The sequence below is a fragment of the Akebia trifoliata genome, chromosome 8, assembly GCF_017979445.1.
Source record: "Akebia trifoliata isolate Shusen 1 chromosome 8, ASM1797944v1, whole genome shotgun sequence".
In the NCBI taxonomy this organism is placed as follows: Eukaryota; Viridiplantae; Streptophyta; class Magnoliopsida; order Ranunculales; family Lardizabalaceae; genus Akebia; species Akebia trifoliata.
In genome coordinates, this window is record NC_141382.1 from 51,731,908 (window position 1) to 51,752,443 (window position 20,536).

Genomic DNA, 20,536 nt, shown 5'->3' on the forward strand with positions numbered 1-20,536 from the left:
CAATTTCATTTTCAATGCTTCCCACTGTATCTTTCTCTATCGCAGCCCATTGCATCACCATCTTCTAGCAATCTCTAGTATATCTGCATCTAAACAAAGGTGTTCATTATCCTCCACATCCATACGACACAACACACATCGAGAGACCAGTAATAAACATATCTTCCTTAAATCTCGACTGTTAACAGATTACGTTGCATCGCAAGCCAAGCTATAAAAGAATGCCACTGTATTCTCCACTTATTCTAGATGACTTTGTACCACACCACCTCTGTATCATGGACTCTAATCGCATTCCATGCATATTTCAAAGTGAATTCCCCTTTTGCATTATCTTTCCAAATAATCCTACCATTTGCGTTTGGCCACAGAAGATGGTGAGCTTCAACTAAATCTGTGATTTCTGTCAGTCTTATATCATCTCTCATCAAATCTTTCCAACATTCGTTTCTTGCAAAATCAGATACCATAAAATTCAAATTATTACTTATTCGAAAAGCAGACCTTCTTCCAAATTGATCGACTAACGCGCCCCCTTCTTACCAAGGATCATTCCAAAAGGATGTATTCGAACCATCTCCCACTAAAAATCGAATATGATTTTTCGTAATCTCTCAAACTTTCAAAATACCCCTCCAAGTCCAAGAAGAATCATTCGGAGGATTACATCTCTAAATAGTACCCTGCGAGACATATCTCCTTCTCATCCAAGCACTCCAAAGATTATTATTGTTGATTATTTTTCAGAAAAGTTTCAGCAGACCAATAGTATTCCAATCTTTAATCATCGAATTCGAAGCCCACCTTCTTTAAAAGGTCGACAAACTTTGGACCACCTAACAAAATGGAAGGATTTACTAGCAAATGACCCACTCCAAAGGAAATTGTTCAACAAAGCTTCAATTTTGTTTATGACCCCTTTAGGTAAAAAGAAACACAAAGACCAGTAAATTTGAAAAGAAGAAAGAATCAATTTGATAAGTTCAAGTCTACCAGCAAAAGATAAGAATTTTGATTTCCAACCCTCAATATGCTTTTGAATTTTCTCAATCAATGGATAGCACATAGACATGGTCAAACGAGAAGAAAACAAGGGAAGACCTAAATAACGAATAGTTAGATTATTTTCTTTGAATAACAAAGTTTGAAGAATAAAATCTTTGTCACTACACGATCTACAAAAAAATAAATTACTCTTCTCAACATTAGTTTGAAGGCCAGAAATATTGGTGGGTTCGACCTATCTAAGCTTTTTACATTGTGAGCTTATCTCTAGATATTTTTACTATTTTTAATTAATTTAATCTTTATTAAGTCAGGTTTTATTTGCTACATTAAATTTTAAATCATTTTTAGTTAAAGTTTAGAATCAATGTTGTCCCTCTGGATCGATCCCTTGCTTGCCAAGGTCTTAGTATTTTATTCTCTATTATTTTATGTGGTAATCTGTGATGAACAGTAAGTATTAACCTTCATTCTTGTAATTTCTTCTTTGAGTAGTAGATTTCTACTTGCCGACTTGCCCGTGGATGTAATCCCATTATGGGTGAACCACTTACATATTAGGTTGTGGTTATATTCATTTCTCTACTTTCTTTATTATTACTTGCATTTGTTTTGCAACATATTCTTGGGGTTTAATTATTGGAATTGATTCATTTTTTGTTAGAAATGATTAATTTCGATAATCGGGTTTCTGTGTGTGGCTTGAGATCTAGCGACAACACGTTTTTATTATTTCAAAAAGATCTATCTAGCGTCGAGTTAAAAAGAATAAAAATCGACATCGCGAGATCGACGGTTCAATATTTGTCAAAATGAGGGCAAGAATTGTGAAGTCAATCATAACAAGGATTTTTTTATCCTTTTCAATGTTTCTCTGGAGCTGATCATTCTTGGCCCTATAACCTGCTTCTTCCATGTGGGCATGACGAACATTGGCTTCATCACTACCCAAAATGCATGAGCCACTTCTTATAGTCACCTTCAAAACATCCAATATGAATCAATTCCAAATACCGTCACGGCCATTCATCTCTATTCTCATAGTAGAGGTAAGAAAGGGAAATATAAAAATAAAAATAAAAATAAAAATGTGTTGGGAATGGTTTGGTTGATGCCAGACCCATTGATGTCAAAATCTTATGCGATTTAGAATTGGATATTTTTGGTGTTTAGTAGCCTTTCTAATTAATAGAATTGTTTGTATCAGAATAATTTTTGGTGGAATTAAAATTCTGAAAACGAAAAACATTCTATTAAAAGGGTTTACCAATTGAACAGCTCAGCTGAAGATTGAATATGATGGACATTTTTAGTGAGCGCAAGACAGGAAGGGGATCAAGGGTGTCTAGAAAGAGGTTGAATAGAGAATATTTTGATCATTTTCTATTAGTTTCTCATTGTAGGTCACAGTCGAGGGGTATGTGTCAACATCAAAATGGAGGAACTTAACACACACACACACAAAAAAAAATTCAAAATGGTGGGGTGTCTCAAATATTAATCAAAATCTGAAGGGGTAGTCCAAATCTCTCAAAAGATTGTAGTCAACCTGAGGAACAATGATTTGAATTTTGAAGTTTCGTATCATCTCAGAAGGTTTCAGCCGAGACAATTTGGTTTCAGTCTAGACCAGAACAAAACATTGAATGTTTCTGGAACATTTCAGTTTGTCTATGATGTCTTGATTGAGACAGTCTCTGCTTTTCTCATGAACGAGACATTTGCTCGAAATTAATTATGAGCACCCAACTTTTTTTGCCCTAATTTGCATACTTATCAATTCCATGTATGTACATACATGATTGAGCATTTATATAGACAAATATTAAAACTATAATGATTAAATGTCTAAAATAAAATAGAACTTTTAGCAAATATAATCCAAATCCCTAACCCAGTTTTAAGTACCATAAACCAAATCAAACCATTTGTTCAAAGATAAAGAAAAACACCAAAGAAAATATTGTCCATGGGGCGTCCATATATAAGCTACCTTTATTTAAAACTAAAAGAATTCCAAAGAATTCACATTCTACCATACCAAATCTGAAGTACTTTCATCTTGATGGAGCTCTGGAAGATCAGACAGTTGAATCTGATTGATCATTCCTTGTTGATAAAGCTGATCCCCTAATCCAATGTCTTCAAATCCTCCAATTTCTCCATTGATGTTCTCGTTTAGTCCAACAGTGTCTTCATAGTTGTCCAACTTTCTACACTACAAATCATGCATAATTGGCATTTAATAGGTAAATATACATTTATAATGTTACCTTAAATTTGACCAATTTGAACCAAGGTTGTACCCATGAAGGAATCCATAGTTTGTATCTTGAACGAGTCTATGTAAAGGTAGCCAAGAGACACAATGTGCCTACAGAAATAAAAATATTAAATTCTCCAAACAAATTCATTTTGGAGGAAGTTCACTAACCTGTTTTCCAATTTTTGAGAAATTGGCCGGATAGCAAGCCCATTGGATAAACAACTCCTATAGAGAGATGTGTTTCCTAATTAACAACAATGGTGTTATACTCTAGGGATCCGGTGTGAGATGTGTTTACCGGTCAATAAGTGATATGTTCGTGACATGGCGTGGTACAGTGCTAGAAGAAATAGATCCCAGGAAAATGATATAATCCAAAATGTTGTAAGCTTGGATAACAATTTGAGAGGTTTGGATTGTGAGAAATATGGCAAGATTTAAAGAGGGGAAAGGGTGCTCTAGAACTGTAATTCAAAATATTCAGAAATCCATAAAAGAGGTAAATTTATATTTATGTGCCCAAACAAAGATTAGTTGCATCTGACTTTCATCTTTTTGAAATTTCTTTATGTTCAAAATGTGAAAGTAGTGAGATGAATCAAGAAAAAAAGAAGTATGCTAGAAATTGAATGTAAATGGAGCATGTGTCGATAATCCGCGTGTTGATAGTGGTGTAGAGTAGGTGAGAAACAAAATAGGAAACCTAGTATTTGGTTGTTGAAAATTTTTGGGGTAAGCTACAAATTATAATTAATGAAGCACAAGCTTGTGAAAGATAATTATTGAAATGGATTTGCATAAAGATCGATGTGTGTACCCTTGGAATATGAGAATTCTGCAAAAGTCAAAGAAACCTTTCTTGGGATATAACTCATGTTTGGAGAGAAGGAAACAAAGGCTCTAATGCGCTAGTCTCATTTTCTGCTAGGAATTTAGTTAGTTGAGAATTCAGAGATGTTTCTTAGTTCCCATGTTTAACGAGAATAGCTTTTGTTGGAGATGTTTTGTTTAGCCTGATGTTGGAGTTCCGAAGTTGTGATCTCTTTCTTGCTCAGCCCAATACAAAACAAAAAAAACAAAAGATCAATAGATTAATCTATTTAAAATCTTATTGAGTCAATGACGACGACGATGATAAAAAAAATTGAAGATTTACTTATTATAAGTTCAGTATCTTAGCACCAAAATTTCTAATGTTTAAACCAAGTTATTAGTTTGCAAAAGCATCTATTTAATTATACATGATTATATGTATGTCTATGTTTATCACATACATATCTATGAACACGACATTAATGTGGAGAAAGACAGAATCCAAATTTCCAAAACTCCACTTCTCAATTAGTGTTGAAACACACCAGCCCAAGACTCATAACCAAGAACAAGAACAACAACAATTAAAATGATGAAAAAAGAAATACTAATTTAATTCAAAAAAGAAACTTGGCAAGTTAGAAATTAGACCTCCATTTATACAAGATATGGAATTTGGAGTGTTATTAGTAACTTACTCACTTTCTCTCTTCTCAATGGCTATTTTAAGGACTTGGTTGTGAATGAAACTCCCTACATGTATATGTAGGAGGTGGAGGAAATTTCTAACATGTTAAAGTACTTGTTCAAGAAGTTTCAAGAGAGTTTCTAAAGGGTTCAAGATGGAAAACGAAAATGCATTAGTACTTAAGGTTGGTCGCATGGGAAAATGGAGATAATTAATGGTGATGAGGTCTATCAACGAAAATGGAGATTCTAGAAGAGCACATGGGAAAAGCAATAATGGTTACATGGGAATGCAAAGATGGTGAGGTAGAGAAGAGAGAGAAAGTGACATGTGTCAACCACACTATGTGAAAATTGAAAAATTCGACAAAAAAATTTGACGGTCAAGGCCCAAAAATTTTAGAAACTGAATTTTGATGGTCTAGGACCATCGAAATTCTTGATGTTCCCAGATTTAACAGCTTAGAGCTGTTGAATTTCTCCCATCCTTCATTAATTTGATAGTTTCTACTTGTCGAAAAAAAAAAATTGACAGTGAAAAATTCGACTCCAATTTGATCCCTTGGTCCGAAGAATTTTATGAAATTTGATGACCTAGGAACATCAAATTTGGGCTTTTTCACATTGTGCCACACATCTGAAGTGAGGCCCATACAAAATTACATAAATACCATCACTAGAACCCTTTATATAAAATAAGACTTCTAGAAAATTAATTTTTAAATTTAACAATTAAGACTACTACATAGGGTTGGGAATTATTCATTTCCATAGACAAATGGCTCTCCACAGGAACTTTTCCAGATCCATTCTCCTATCTGTAAGTTATTTTTTGGAAGGTCCTTCATGTAAGTTTTGGTGTGTATATTTATTTATTTCATGAATTCATAATTTACAAGTAAAGAGGACAAACCTGCGATGCCTGTCCAGGTTTACGCCCGCAATGCGGCTTCATCAAATGCTCCTATTAAATGAGAGGATGATACATGTCATTGTGTGTTTCCAACTTCATACAACAATTAATAATTTAATTGAATAATTAATAATATTCAAGTTTTAGTGAAGTAAAAGTACGGCCGGACAGGATTTTTTTTTTCCTTAAAGCTAACCCAAAACGCACCCAACGGGCCATAATTGGATGGGACAGGCTATTCTATTGGACCATTTCCCTCCATTTAGTGGTGACATACCGATTTTGGAGGGTTTATTGATGGAAGTGGAGACATGGGAAAGATTGACCAAGCATTAAGCAGGGAAGTAGTTGAAACAGACCACAATCTAAGGTGTGGCACATGATCTGGAAGGAAAATTCCTATGCTCAGAAGATTGGCCCTGTGGATGATCATGTGGGGGATTTGGAATTAATATCTGAAATAAGCCAAATTTCGAAGGAAGAGGGGATCTTTGATGGTCACAAATGCCCCAAATAAAGTCTTTGACTCATGGAACTATACATGGTTCATTTTCCCAAGGATCTTTTGGAGGAGAGGAAAGATCTAAAATACATGCATTGGTGCTAGACAGATGGAATGCTAGATTTTTTATTTTTATTTTTTCTTATAGGAAAGTCAATGCAAGATTTCACAAAATCCTGATCGACACTTAACGTGAGTAGTTTTGTAAATTGGCCAGGATACTCTCAATACATGTGATGTTGTACAATTAGTCGACCCAGGATTCTATCAAATCCTGGTTTGACTCTTCTGTGAGCAAAATATTTTTCGCTAGATCAGGTTCACTAGGAAACATCAGCCAGCGGTTGGATAAAACTAAACATGGACAGGTCTAGTATGGGAAATCTAGATACAAGTGGTGCTGGAGGTGTTATTAGCGATCACTTATGCAAGGTAATTAACTCTTTGCAACATATGCTCCAGCTTGTAATTCCAGGGGTATGTGCCATTGACTTTGTACAATATTTCATTTTTTATATAATCTAACTTGTTCGACTAACAAATATTATATATAGAGAAACTAGAAGTACCTTTTGACAAATAAGTTGATTAGTAGATTTGACTAATGCTTCTTCCATCATCTTGAGCTGGTTCGGGTCAGTAATGCATTCAAGGTTATCCCAAACACTGAAAAAATTAAAAGGAATCAAAAACCGAACACATTATATATGCACAAAACTTCTCTATATATATTTTTTTAATTCTTATCATGGGCATCCCCACCCTTTGGGTGAGACGAATCCCATGATCACACACACCACCCCCTCGGAAAGTCCTACGAGAAACTAGTTGAGTTGAGGGTCAACTGGACCCTGGAGGGTGGCCCCAAGGAATTCATTACTTCATGGGATTTTGAACAGTTGACATACCCTTCCTGCAGACAAAACGTGAAAAATGCCCACATTCGACAGTCCAGGGCCGTCAATTTTTTTTTCAACGGGTTGAAACTGTTAAATTAGTGGAGGATGGGAGAAATTTGACGGCTTTGAGCTGTCTAATATGAGAAACATTAAAATTTTCAATGGCCTTGGGCCATCGAAATTTGGTTTCTTTGTGTCCTTGGCCCATCAAATTTTCTTGTGGAATTTTCTAGTTTTTACGTAGCTGGAGCTTATCAAGGCTAGGCTTGCCACTGGACCAACGTCTTGGAGTTTTTAATTAAAATCACTTACATACTAATGATATTGTCCCAACAATAACTTATAAGAATTATAAGATAAAATAATATTAAAAAAACCAATAGAAGCATTAGACATAGTATATAATGTAAACCATATAATGATGAGATAATAAATCATAACTGTCCATCTTATTACAAGAAAAAAAAAATGAGAGAGAGAGAGAGAGGAAAGATGGCATCAGTAAAGACCTCAGTTTTTCTTTTTTGTCAGCCAAGTTCTGAAGCACTTGATTTAATTCATCCTGCAACTCCTGTATAGATAACTGGAATTGTTAATAAAGCTGACAAGCTAAATTATATATGTGGGGGCTTGTCCAAGTTAAAATATTGCATACCATTATCTTTTCCTTCCTGTAAAGATCGAAAAAAGATTCAAACATAAGAACTTGATATAGATTATGTAAAGATTAAAAAAAGATCCAAACATAAGAATTCAATATATTTTATTAAATTCAATCAAATGGAGGATTTATAAGATGGAATCCTTACTTTTCATCAGAAAGGTTTTTTACGTCCACTTCATGTTCATTCTTTTTGTAAAGCTTTTGCAATGTCTGCCATGAAATAAAATAAAAATAAAAATTAAACAAAAAAGGATGGAAGGGCCCCGTTGTAGGAAGATAAAAGACCTGCTTATTACAATCTACTCAAAATTTAAAAACAAAAATAAAAAACATCTCATGAATTTCCTCCCTTGGTAATGGGACATATTTGACATGACTCCCTTGATAAGGAAAAAAATTTATATTTGCCTCTTTAATCCTTTGAAGTTTGAACTTGGGGTGACAATGGATTGATTTCAATTGGATCAGGGTGGATTTGAAATTTTTTCGATAACAGCGGAATGGTTTGTATCTTTATCACATTGCAAAAGTTCACTGCAAACCTGATTTGATTTTTTTTTTTTATTGAGTTCAGAATTCAGATGAGATCACATCTGATCCAATCAACATAATATATTTATAGATAGAGAGTCAATGAACCGGCTAGCCCAAGGCCTGACCCTCAATATACCGTGGTAGGCAAGATTACTAAGCCGAATGATTTTGAGTGGGTTTAGGCTAAGCTGTGTATTTAGAGGGTCGGGCTTGGGTCAGTCCGGGCAAGGCTATGCTTTCTTATCTGTGAGATTAAATTTTGATTTCGATATCTATTTTGGATAGTCTGAAAATGAAAATATTTTCTAAAAAAAATACAATTTTTTTGCAAATTAGTACAATTTCATGAAAATATTGTGAAAAGATGGAAATAATATTGAAGAAACTTTTTATTGAAATAGTAGAAAATTATAGAACAAACGTTAAAAGGCTTGAGTAACTGTATAAGTCGTAAATACAATAAACAACCCTATGAAATATGGAAATGAGAATCAACAAAGTTTTACTACACATAAGTGCAAGTATTAATTAAGGACAGGGAGATGCATTTTCAAAGTTGACTGATTCAAGCGCACCAGAAGAGATCAGAGAGATCAAGGATCCCCCATCGATGGAGGCTATGTTCCTTAATTCCCTTAAGCAAATTATGTGAAGGGAGGGCACCAGCAAGAGGTCGGTCTAAGCTAAATTTCTTTCAGTTAGTTGTGATTGAAGGAAAAATTACCATAAAAAATCCTAGGAATGTGCTTCTGTGGGAGTTTAGGTGTTTAGGTGCTTGTCACCTGTCTATCAAAATCTCCATGAGGGAAAATGGCTTGGGCTAATGGCGAAATTTAAGGAGAAACCATCAGTGTCAACGGATCTTCAAACACACCCATTAAGGTTTAAATTTGAACTTAAATGATAGTTTCCTTCTACGTAGAAGGTGTGGTGAACAAAATTCTTCTCTTATTTCCTCACCCCGTTAAGGTTACTCCCCTATTCCCCGAACCAATATTTCTAAGAGTGTTTTCATACTTTCACTGGTATTATGTAAAATCCTAGTTACCTTTCTTCACTACGTGAAAACTTATTAAAGTCGACGACAGGATGCGGCGGCTCTTGTCTGTCAAAATTTTTAGGTAGGATTTGATGGGCCAAAGCCATCGAATATTGTTAGGTTTTTATTTATAAGTAAACAGAGAACACTTTTTCACATTCTCCACGTAGCCATGGGTCTGTATTCATCTCTCGCTCGATCTCCTCTCTTTTTCACATTCTCCGCTTTTGTCGTTCTCCTTCGATTTTTCTCATTGTTTCTCTCCTGGTCTCATTTCTTTCTTGATCTCCTTTGATCTGGCTCTCATTCTCCGTCTCGATTTCTCTCATTCTTCGTCTCAATCTCTTTTGATTTCTCTTTCTCTCTCATTTTCCCTCTCTTGATCTCATCTTTGTCCGGACATCTCGGTCTGATCTCCTCTGAGAAACGAAGGGAACAGCGAAAATCTCTCTCCCTGTAAAAAAAAATTTGGAGTCTTCAAGAGAAACATGAGCTTCTTGTTTGTCTTCAAGAGTTCCAGATCGATTGGATGAAATTCTACTAACAAAGGTAAGGATTTCAAGTTCGGATTCAAAATTTTTTTTTATTTTTTTTTATTTTTATTGTAGACTTAATTTCACATTTTCTTCATGTTTTGTGAAATTCAGATCGTTTAGATGTTCTTTTAAGAAAATGGAGAGTTTAAGTTCAAATTCACAACTTATCCTAAGCTGTTTTGGTATTTTATTTTTCTAAATTTCAGATCGAATAGATCTAATTTATTTTGCCTAAATTTTGAATACGAAACTCTTTATAGTTTTTTTTGACAATATTTATACATTTGATATGAGCGTGTATACGCACTTTCATTAAGAAAATTGAGAATTGGGATTTTAGTTTAGCTTATTTTCTATGTGTGAGTGACTCATCAATCTACATAGAACATCATCTATGTTTCTATTAGTGGTCAATGGGAGAAGGTGTGTTTGAACTCATCAATGTCTGCATTGGTGCCTTTATTTGGGGTTTGTTAGGTATGGAAGAAGCAAAGGCAGCTATGTATGCTTTTAAGGGAAAAGTAGTTTTGGATTCTTAAATATGATCAATTACATTCATTGTTGATTTTTTAGAAGATTTGGTTGTTATTGGATTCTCTGTTTTAATCTTTGTGATGTTGCAGACATTAATGGGGAGACCAATTCGGTTGTCATTTGGTAGAACAAATTTGAAAAAAGAATCAAAAGATAGTACCCAATTTAAAGAAATATCAACTGAGATGAATTGTAATGGGGGAGAGCAATTAGGCAAAGCTGATGATATGGAACTCTACCACTTTATGGGAAGTTTGAGGGTTTTTTCATTGTCCACGCATCATTATTAAATAGGTGAAGCCACTTTTAAGCTTTATCTTGCTTGTGAAAAATATATATATATATATAGATTGTTCTGAATGTCTTCTGTGATAAAATTCAGTTAAATGTGCTCTTTAGAAAGTTTAATGGTAAAAAGTATAATTATTTTGTGAAAGTTTTTATTTTAAAACTTCCATGATTGTTGTAGGGAGGAGCATAGGTATGACTTAATATAGATTTTCTGGTCAAACTATAATTATTTGCTTTCTTGCTTGTTTCTCTTTGTTTGTTTGCGGAAGAAAACCGACATTACAGGAATTGAACCTCCTATATGCAGCTAAACAAATCTTTAGCTAGAAATCTGCTTAAAAGAGGGAAGAGTCCTTTACATGTTTTAATTGTTGGTCAAGTTTAGATACCTTTAAAGGACTGATTGAGTAGTTTTCACCACTAACAACATCCAAGGCAGTTATGCCTAGCAGCCAATTGAATATAACTGATTCTTTCGATTTGGTAACCAGTTAATGAGAAGTAGAATACGTTCGACATTGCCATGACGAACAATGCAGTCCTTTCAAGGTGGATTTTTTTTTTTCATATAGTTATAGTTATCTCAAGAACTTTGCATTTTCATCTCATATTATAATCTTCTAAACATATGCTAACAAGTGGTTATGCATGTTACATAGTAGACAAGTATCTCATGCTGCAATATGTGTGTATAATGCACACTTGGCACTAGTACATGCCATGATATTCTATTGTTAGGCCTTTATGAGAAGTATTTTTTTCTCCAGCAAACCCTGGAAAAAAATTGATGTTTGAATTCCTAAGGAAGACATGTATTTTTGTATTTCACCGTTTAATAGTAATTTGCATGTTTTCCATTCATTAATGATGCTTAGATAGACACATGGAAATACATACTATGGACTATGGAGTGCATTATACTCTTATTTATTTTGTTTAGTACTTCATGTTGTTCTGATAAATAATCAATTTTATTGAACTGGTCGAGGTGACCAACTGAAAAGAGAAAGGTTACAAGAACACTAGGACATTACAATACTACACATTCACTCCCACCTAGCAATAAAATCATCAAAGAACACCCCACCTAAATTCCGTATAAACCTTACCCCAAAAGAACACACAAGAGAGTTACTTTCCCTTCGAAAACCCGCCTCCATTCTCTCCATAAATATAACTAGTTTCTTGAAAATATAACTAGCAATTGGGAAATATAGCTTTAATTATTTTGTCAACTCTTGATCAACAATAGATTAAGAATTTTGGTGTAGTGACTAATTACTTAATATTTTTTAGAAACCTTATATTTTATTTCTTTAAAAGATTTCATTATTACACCCTTATACCATAAGAAAATCATTATTAGTACAGCCAGTCATGGTTCAATGTATCACAATGACCAGTACATACTGAATATTTCAGAAAATTCCAAATGTTTCAGGGATGTTTCATTTCATTTTGTTGATTTTTTCCTCAATCGAAATGTTCCTCCAAAACAACATTTTAAAACTTGGAGCCACTCATCTACTGTTTTGTTTGCTCTTCAAGCACAATGTTAAAAGTGATTTCCTATTGTCTCGTTAACTCTCAAAAAATAAAAATAAAATAAAATAAAAATCCAAGCCTTGTCCCAACTCTCAACTATTTGGGGTTAAAATGCAAATCCTGTTTTCCATTCTGTTCTATCCAATGTCATTTTCTTTGTGAATTCATACCCTCTACGTGATTAAAAAACCTAGTTTCTTCCTTTTCTATTCACCTATATATATGATCTCTAGATTCTTCATCTACTCTTATTAGTGAACCCATGACCTATACGAACCTAGCGGCTAGTGCTCTGATACCATGTTAACCAACCAACTACTCCAAAAGACTCATCTCTTGAAGAGGGGGAGAACTGTGAATATAAGAGGGTCACAGGGCTTAACTTGGGTATGACACACCCAAGAGTGGAGGAAAATATTTCATCATCATTAAAGCTTTACCCCTTATATTTGGGCTTGTCTAAGTGAATCTATACTATCTAAAGCCATATCTCTTGTTATTATATCATCTACACTGTCGGGTAATATATCATAAGCATTTTGCACTTCATAAGAAGGGAATTTTGAAACACCATGAACATAATGACAAAATGGTGCAAAGTTCTAGGTGAGAGTTATTGGGTTCGAAACGCATTTGAACCTTGAAGTTATTTATCTTATTAAAAACAAGCTTACATAGTGCCACTGTGGCAGACAACTTCCTACCAACAGAGCAAATTTGGTTGTTTTTCCGTTTTAGGATTACAATTAAAAAAAAATCGTAAGATTCTTTTCATTACCATATTCAAATGGTAAATTTTTTATCATCTTGGATTCATTAAGGATTGCTCATGATGTGAATAAGCTCAGTTCCATGAAAATAAACATTTTTATTTCACTTCAGGGGGATTATGTGGAAAAAAGAGTATGACACAAGCTATGTTGGATTTCTGAAAGATGGCGCTGAATGGCTGGTAGAAAATATTGATATCAAGATGATTGGTAAGATGTGGAAAATACTGAAGTAACATTGAAATTGACATCCATTGGGACATTGCTGACGTGGATGTGTCTATAGAACCATAGATGCTTTTCATCGAGATACAAGTGAGAAGCATCTATGGTTCTGTATACACCAATGTCCCAAACGATGTTGATTTCAATGTTACTTCAGCTCGACTCGTAAAGATATATATATATATATATATCTTTATTATATGCTGGTGAAAAGCATTTGCATGAATAAATGTTATTTCAGTAACTAAATAACAAGTAGAAGATAAAAACATGGGCATAATTGAATACTGAAATCTTACATGTATAACAGTCTTTATCATTTGACAATGTTGATGACAAAACTACTTCTTAGAGGAGTAATTTATAAGAGAAGCATAGCAAGACTAATATCATTTTTTTTCCCTCTATAGATCTTGATGTATCATTACTAAATGTTTATATTGAAAATCATAAAGATGAAAAGTTGAATGTGAAAGACCTTTGCTAATATTGGTACATGCTTGGCAGATTGTTTTTATTTGATAGACCTGTCTCATTTTTCATTTTATATATGGATACATGTTAAGAGTTTTATTTGCTTTGCACAAAATAAACTTCTGCAATAAGAACAAGTTCCCATACCCCACCACCTTGTTTTGAGCATTGAATCTAATAATACTTCCATGGCATACATACTAATTGTTACCTAATGATAGTTTGTATTTCATTATAAAATTGCACATTTCTGCCTTTGGCTTGGTCTTTGCTTGTCATGTTGGTGTCCCCACTTTCAATTTGCTCTTAAATTGATGGGCAGCCTGCTGGCACCATGAATCTCTACGACACTTCTGACATCAGTAAAAAGATGAAGCACAGTTTGCCCTCTAATGGCATCCATAACCAATGTGAGTGTATATCTGTTATTCTTATCGTTAAGAGGAGACTGTTCTTATTAGGTGACTTGTACTCGTTAATAGATCAGTTGTCACCTAATTGTAGTTTATAGTCATACATAGTAGACTAAAAATTTGTGTTTGCTTTAAAGTATTTCCCATATCACAAATATGTATTTTATCGCTGACATACATATGGACAGCTAGCTTGGTAGTAATTTTTTTTTTTTTGATAACCGGGGTGTCTAGCTAAAACTGTTTATGCAGTCCTCTTTTATTTTTATCATAGGCCAATCATCTTCTGTTTTCAGCTGGTTTGTATAGGTGGGAGATGCATAGGTAGATAAATGCACTGCTTATAAGGCTTTTGAGTTCTTTTTATCTATATATATGTGTGTGTGTATACTTGGTAGGGTCACATGGAAATGGCATGGCTTAAGTAGTTTTATGAGTAATAATGTACCAACAATAGTGACTCTTTATAATACTTGTAGACCAATTGAAGGTACATTTATAGACATGTTGGGTCAAGAGGCATTGCAAGGAAACAAGAAGCATTGGTCTGTTGGACCATTCAATCCAGTATTCATTGACATCGATGATGAAGGGTCACGTCGGCATCACAAGTGCCTGAATTGGCTTGATACACAACCATTGAATTCAGTCCTATATGTCTCGTTTGGGACCATGACATCGATGGAGGATGAACAGATCAAAGAGCTCGCATCAGAGAAGTAATGCTTTTCATTTCTCATGATATATATTAACTCGTTGGGATTTCTATACATAGTTCACATGGGTAGGACCGTAGGATGGACTTGTTGCTATTGCTAAAATATTTTTATGATTGACAAGGCATGTTTGTAAGTATAATAATGTGAACAGGTGCAACTGTTGAACCATTCGGATCATATGTTTCATCCCCAAATGTTTGGAATAAGGCTTTGATGATGATGTGTTTCTTCCAAATTTTCCTCTTAACTAATGGATATATGTCTTCATTCCTTTCAGATATGCTTGTGAGCAAGCCATTGTACACATTAAGCTATACGTGTACACATTGAGGTATAATTTTTCGACAAACGAAGTGATGAGATGCATCCACATTGGGTTATTATGTGTTCAAGAAGATGTTGCAGATAGGCCAACAATGGCAACTATGGTTCTTATACTCGGTAGCATAAGAACAACAGGCTCTGAGGGACAATGAAGGCACAGGCTCTAAGGGACTCGAGCATGGCTGGGTACATATCAAGCAAGAAGACAATGGAGATCAATCCAGAGAATCCCATTATGGAGGAGCTGAGGCAGACAAGAATGAAGCCAATCAAAGATCTGGTTCTGCTGAATTTTCTTCGATTTAATGTAAAGTTTGGTCTATTTCAATTTCAAAATATTAATTTATGAATATTGATTCAGTTTTCTCTTCTTTGTTCTTCAGTCAATATGGATGCCCATCATATTCTTATTCTATGATTTTTCTTTTATTTTTTATTTTTCTAATTTTGTTTATTATTATTTCGTTCATTGTGATTAGTGAATTAGAGAATCGTGCTATTGTTTGTTAAACTTCCAAATTCGACGGTCATACTCTTAAGAATATATATATATATATAAGCCCATTCTCCAATAATTTGATAGTCTAGGGCCGTCAAAAAAAAAATTCTACAAGAGAATATTTGACGAGCATATTTGATGGTAGGGTCCGTCAAATTTCTCAAAATTTGACGGGCTAAGACCGTCAAATATGGGCTTTTTTCACATAGTGCTTGGCAGTATATATTTCTCCTTACTTTCTAAGAGGGTATAATATGTAATAAATAGTTTTCTCTTTATAGTGGAATCAGTGTGGATCCGGTGAAGTGCTACACTTGATACTTCCTTCAGGCCCATCTCTATAGATGTACCCTAGTCTTGAGGGAACTATGTAAATATCCGTGTTTTCTATGTGATTGCATCTTTGTTTATTTTTTTCATATTATTCTCAGATATGATTTCTTTACAGTAGGTTATTTTAGGGTAAAGATCTCAAATTGAGGCCAATACAAACTATTCAGAGTGTTTTGAGTTCTCCAAAGGTAAATTTCCCACTAACTATACTTTGGTGGTCCTTCGTCTCCTAGAAAATTTCAAAGGATGATCAACCCTCGATGTGGTTGATTCAAGATCCTTTCTGAATGCGGTTGCCTAATGTTGTTTAAGAATGATCAACCCTTGATTCCCATCTACTAATTATTCATATTAATAGTTCCTAAACTTCTTATAATTATTGTTTGCTAGGTTTCTTTTTTCGATATTTTAGTAACACCCCCAAGAAATAAGCAAAATTAGGGTTACTACCTTGCAAAATTTTAGATAAGGTCTACACCTTAGACTTTCATTGACCTGGTCAAATTGTTACCAACTTTGTTAAGTTGACAGTCTACCATCTGAATATTCAAGCTACCCTTGTAGCATTTAAATTACCAAAAATGCTATTGTCTTAATAGACAGAATAAAAAATTAATCTAATCTCAACTGTTTGATTGAAATATTTTACACCATTCATCTTCTTGAAGAAGATGAAGATAAAGTTAGGGTGGTACCATTATCTCACTTATTCTAGTTAGGGTTTGTATTTGTTGTTATTCGATTGTTCTCAAGAGAGTTAAGGTTCTATTCCTTAAATCCATTGCTTTGAAACCGTACCATTAACATCTTTGGATTCGATTTTGATTTTAGTTAATCAAGTTAAAGATCTCATATTCATGCAATGGGTGGAGGTTTGAATTCTCTGGTGAGTTTTTTTGGCAATTCTGACCTCAAAGCTTAAGTTTTTGTAGAAAAAATTTGTTTGTGTTCTTTATTGCACCAGTGCGTACAAAAAGAGTGGTAGAACTAATATTGATATTTACAAGAGTGAGTATTACTAATTTCATTTTCTTCGTTATTTCATAATTTTCACTCGATTTTTTTTTTTTTTTCCTCAATGTTTTCTATGTGGAGATTCTAAACATTGGGTTAAAGAGTGGCTTGAGAATGAGATGAAAACAATGAGATTGAGATGAACACAATGATGTTAAATTGAAAATATGAAACTGAGTTGAAAATGGTGAGAACGGATTGGAAACTTTGAGATTAAGGTTCAAAACTATAATATTTAGGTTTAGATCAATGAAAAATTGGGTTGAAAATGATTAGGATTCTCAATGTTATTGTGTTTAGAACGATTAGATCAAACATAGTTGGATTGTTTTAATCGAATGACATTTTCGTAATTTCAACACGTAAAGTATTTTTGACATTTTACCATCTCTATTAACTAATAATCATTTTTTAATGATTGGACCGGGTCAATGAAAGTTCAGGGGGGTAAACCTCTTCTTGCATTTGGGGAGTTAACCCTAATTTTGCCCATTTTGTAGAGATTTGTTACTAAATATTATAAACTTTTTTTTTTTTTTTTTTTTTTTTTGTGATGGAGTTTAATTGTGGGAAGAAAAGTAGAAGAAAAGGAAAGGTTGGTCCTCATTGGGAAGGCAATTCCTTAGGTGACCTTCTAGATTATTTTGAACACTCTCAATAACGCCATTTTTCATATCATAAGGTTGTCCATTCCCTTGTCTTTTAGTCTCATTTTTTTTTTTTTCTGGTTGAGAGAATTGAAAGAAAAAGAATGAAACCCAAGTTGGGACTAAGTGTTAAAAAGATTTCACGAAAATATGTCAATATTTAATACTATGTTTTTATGTTACGGGATAGAACTCTTACTAGATTGGAGATTTGATTGATCCATACCCAGTGGCGGAGCTAGTAAGGAGTTGGTGGGGGCAATTGCCCCCATAAAACTTTGAGAGTCCCCTATATTTTCAACTAATTACATGGTCCATTGGACTCCCTACCCCCCCTTCTTTAATTTTTTGTTGATTGACATTGCTCATATATTAATTGAAAATGACATAAATATCATTTTCTTCAACTTTTAACCGAAAACATCTAAATTTCTCCATAAACCATTCGTCTTCAACTTCTTCAACTATACAACTAACCATTGTTTGCCCCCCACTACAAGAAAATCCTGACTCGCCCCTGTCCATAACTAAGTTGATATTTTAAAAATCAACTAGATTAACAATATCAATCCATCAAATGTAGCTAGATGATGAAAAATGTTATAATCTGATGCCCGTAAATTACCGATCAGATTGAGCATCGGTGTATGGTGGGCCAAACATTCATTGGTCGATAAGTCCACACAAAGCACAAAGGACAAGGGGAGTAACCCAGCTACCTAACTTCCAGAAGTTTGCAATCTAAACTCATTTTTCATTTGAACTTTGCCAACTTCGAGCAGATAAAGTACAAAGGACCTATGTTTTAACCTCGTCCAGTCGAATCGATAGAATTTGTTTGATCCAACCCACCGATTTAACTCAGCAACTTGTCTTCTTTTAATATTTACTTAAGTTTTAATACAGAGAATAATATTAGACTCGCCCAAATCAACTTGGGATTTTTCATTTTGACTCAACCAATGGACATCAGAGTAGGGTTTCCGAGTTTCAAAACATAACCTAGGGCTAGGACTAAGGAAGAGGAAGCAAATCAAATATGTTAACCAGGGTGGCAAATCAAATATTCCCCAATATTCAGGGAGGAAATTCAGAAAAATTCAAAAAATAAAATAAAAATAACAGTACTACTAGTAGATGAGATCTTACAGTGATGGTCTCTGATTTTCTGTAGGCAACCAAAGAAAAATAGATTAATTAACTCAACCATCCATTTCAATTTTAATCAAGAAACCATCAACAAACACATGGATAGCTTACCCCTTTGATCGATCTTTAGTGCTCATTTCCGACAATCTTCCAATTATATCATCTAGATCTCTAAATAACAAAAACCATCAAATGTACATTTAGATCTTATATCCAAACAATACTGAAAATTGTATAAATTCAATCAACCAATCTAAAAAATAATTATAGATATGGATCTAACCATTTAAAGAGAAATATAGAACTAATATAACTTACTTTCCTTGGCTGACAAACTGAGAAAATTTTCCTCCAGGAGAGAAAGCTAAGACAGCAAGATCTACCTCACATAGAACAGAAATTTCCTTAGCTTTCTTCATAAGGCCTAGTTTTCGTTTCGAGTATGTATTTTGCCGCGTAATCGCCTTCTCTAACCGTTGGATCTTTACCCTTGATCGACCCATATCTCCAAACCACCATCAACTTCAGAAAACTCTATCTCAGACTCATATATATAGGCTCAGTATACCTCAGTTTTATGAACTTAAAAGTCCTTCACATTGGAGTTATCAATCCAACTAGGACAATTTAATGTAACCAACGAGTAATGTGGAAGACCTTGGAATCTCTCAGAGATTTTCGGTCAAAAACCAGGTCTGAAAGATTTTCATTGGGTTTGGTCTTTTAATCCAAGAGCGGATTTCCAGGACTGCAACCATGCTGAGTTGTATTTCTTAATGTTTGGTTTGCTTTGAAGAAAGGAAAATGCTGAAATGACAAAAAGTATTTACTGCGATTCTCACAAGTCTGACGTGGGATGTGTACATAACCATAGATGTGTTTCCTCGCCATACGAGTAAAAACCATCTACGGTTATGTATGCATGTCCACGTCAGACTTGTGAGAATCACAGTAAATCCTGTGTCACCCCAGCAGAAAAGCTTTAAATGAGGGTGAGGAATGTATTATAAATGCTTACCATTATAGAATATGAGTTTGTTTAGAATGCCTTGGTATGTTAAGGATTAGTTCACTCCAATGAGTAAACAAATTATCAACCATTTGATCGATCGAGAATGGGCATTCATTCATTTGATGAATCGATCGATCAATCAGACTATTACTGTTAATGGGTATCCTTTGGTTAATCGAATTTAAGTATCAGTTATCATGCTCAAATTTTTTTTTCTAATTCATATATTCACTCAATCCATAAATAGCTGAATCGAAAGATGACTACTAGCTAGTCAATTAGGTAAATTTGATTGCACAAGATCTTGTTATTACTGTTAACGGGTACCATTTGGTTAATCAGTTTTTTTTTCTAATTAGTGCATTTGGCTCAATCCATCAATAGCTTTCCTTATTGAGCTGTTACATGTAAGAAAATAAATCGACCAATGACGACTACTAGATCAGGTAAAAATTTGTTGCACAAGATCTTGTTATTACCGTTACGATTCAGTTAATCAAATTTAAGTATCATTTCTCTAATTTAGATTGTGCACGATTTTTTTTCTAATCGTGCACTTGGCCTGATCCTATCCTTTGAAGACCTGTATTTTTATTACATGTAAAAATATTATAATTTGTCAATGCTTTATTTTAAAAGTATGAATATAAAGTTTGGTGTATAGGTGTACTAATTTAATTAGTAGATTTAAAAAATGATGTTATGATGATCTAACTAAATTTTTTATCT

At 33.9% G+C, this 20,536-nt stretch overlaps 3 protein-coding genes across 6 annotated transcripts in view; 1 reads left to right on the forward strand and 2 right to left on the reverse strand.

Moving 5' to 3' along the window:
- Positions 1 to 2,786: 2,786 nt before the first annotated feature.
- The window catches only part of LOC147397689 (agamous-like MADS-box protein AGL65), a 50,175-nt gene continuing 32,425 nt past the window's right edge, over positions 2,787 to 20,536 (reverse strand). The window contains exons 8-9 of one of the 2 annotated variants that reach the window (XM_086450978.1): positions 5,685 to 5,735; positions 2,787 to 3,223 (exon numbers count right to left, since the gene is read on the reverse strand). In XM_086450978.1, the coding sequence (XP_086307104.1) occupies positions 3,038 to 3,223; positions 5,685 to 5,735 (237 nt within the window). In that variant the 3' untranslated portion in view covers positions 2,787 to 3,037. The remainder of the gene's footprint in view (positions 3,224 to 5,684; positions 5,736 to 20,536) is intronic. The other variant, XM_086450980.1, reaches the window with a different exon arrangement.
- LOC147397690 (agamous-like MADS-box protein AGL65) lies at positions 7,063 to 19,540 on the reverse strand. Its single transcript, XM_086452092.1, has 7 exons — positions 19,114 to 19,540; positions 18,907 to 18,966; positions 18,796 to 18,814; positions 7,895 to 7,959; positions 7,741 to 7,756; positions 7,595 to 7,656; positions 7,063 to 7,099 (listed from the first exon to the last, which is right to left on the reverse strand). Exons 1-7 carry the CDS (start codon positions 19,296 to 19,298, stop codon positions 7,063 to 7,065), a joined length of 444 nt encoding a protein of 147 aa, XP_086308218.1. The 5' UTR covers positions 19,299 to 19,540.
- Positions 9,343 to 15,644, forward strand: LOC147397691 (zeatin O-glucosyltransferase-like). 3 transcript variants are annotated; one of them, XM_086449559.1, is made up of 5 exons: positions 9,343 to 9,871; positions 10,482 to 10,686; positions 13,111 to 13,208; positions 14,590 to 14,829; positions 15,107 to 15,644. In XM_086449559.1, exons 4-5 carry the CDS (start codon positions 14,615 to 14,617, stop codon positions 15,303 to 15,305), a joined length of 414 nt encoding a protein of 137 aa, XP_086305685.1. In that variant the 5' UTR covers positions 9,343 to 9,871; positions 10,482 to 10,686; positions 13,111 to 13,208; positions 14,590 to 14,614; the 3' UTR covers positions 15,306 to 15,644. The 3 variants fall into 3 exon arrangements, with proteins under 3 accessions (XP_086305685.1, XP_086305687.1, XP_086305688.1); XM_086449561.1 differs by lacking the exon at positions 13,111 to 13,208; XM_086449562.1 differs by lacking the exons at positions 9,343 to 9,871; positions 10,482 to 10,686; positions 13,111 to 13,208 and adding an exon at positions 13,237 to 14,107.

Bases quoted from the DNA above. Each gene is read 5' to 3' on its own strand.
- LOC147397691 (XM_086449559.1), top strand. From the start codon at position 14,615: ATGTTGGGTCAAGAGGCATTGCAAGGAAACAAGAAGCATTGGTCTGTT. The intron at 14,830-15,106 runs GTAATGCTTTTC...CATTCCTTTCAG, and splicing joins AAAGAGCTCGCATCAGAGAA to ATATGCTTGTGAGCAAGCCA.
- LOC147397690 (XM_086452092.1), bottom strand. From the start codon at position 19,298: ATGGGTCGATCAAGGGTAAAGATCCAACGGTTAGAGAAGGCGATTACG. The intron at 18,967-19,113 runs GTAAGTTATATT...TTTGTTATTTAG, and splicing joins CAGTTTGTCAGCCAAGGAAA to AGATCTAGATGATATAATTG. The intron at 7,100-7,594 runs GTCTTTACTGAT...TTTTGTCTGCAG, and splicing joins GACAAAAAAGAAAAACTGAG to GAAGGGTATGTCAACTGTTC.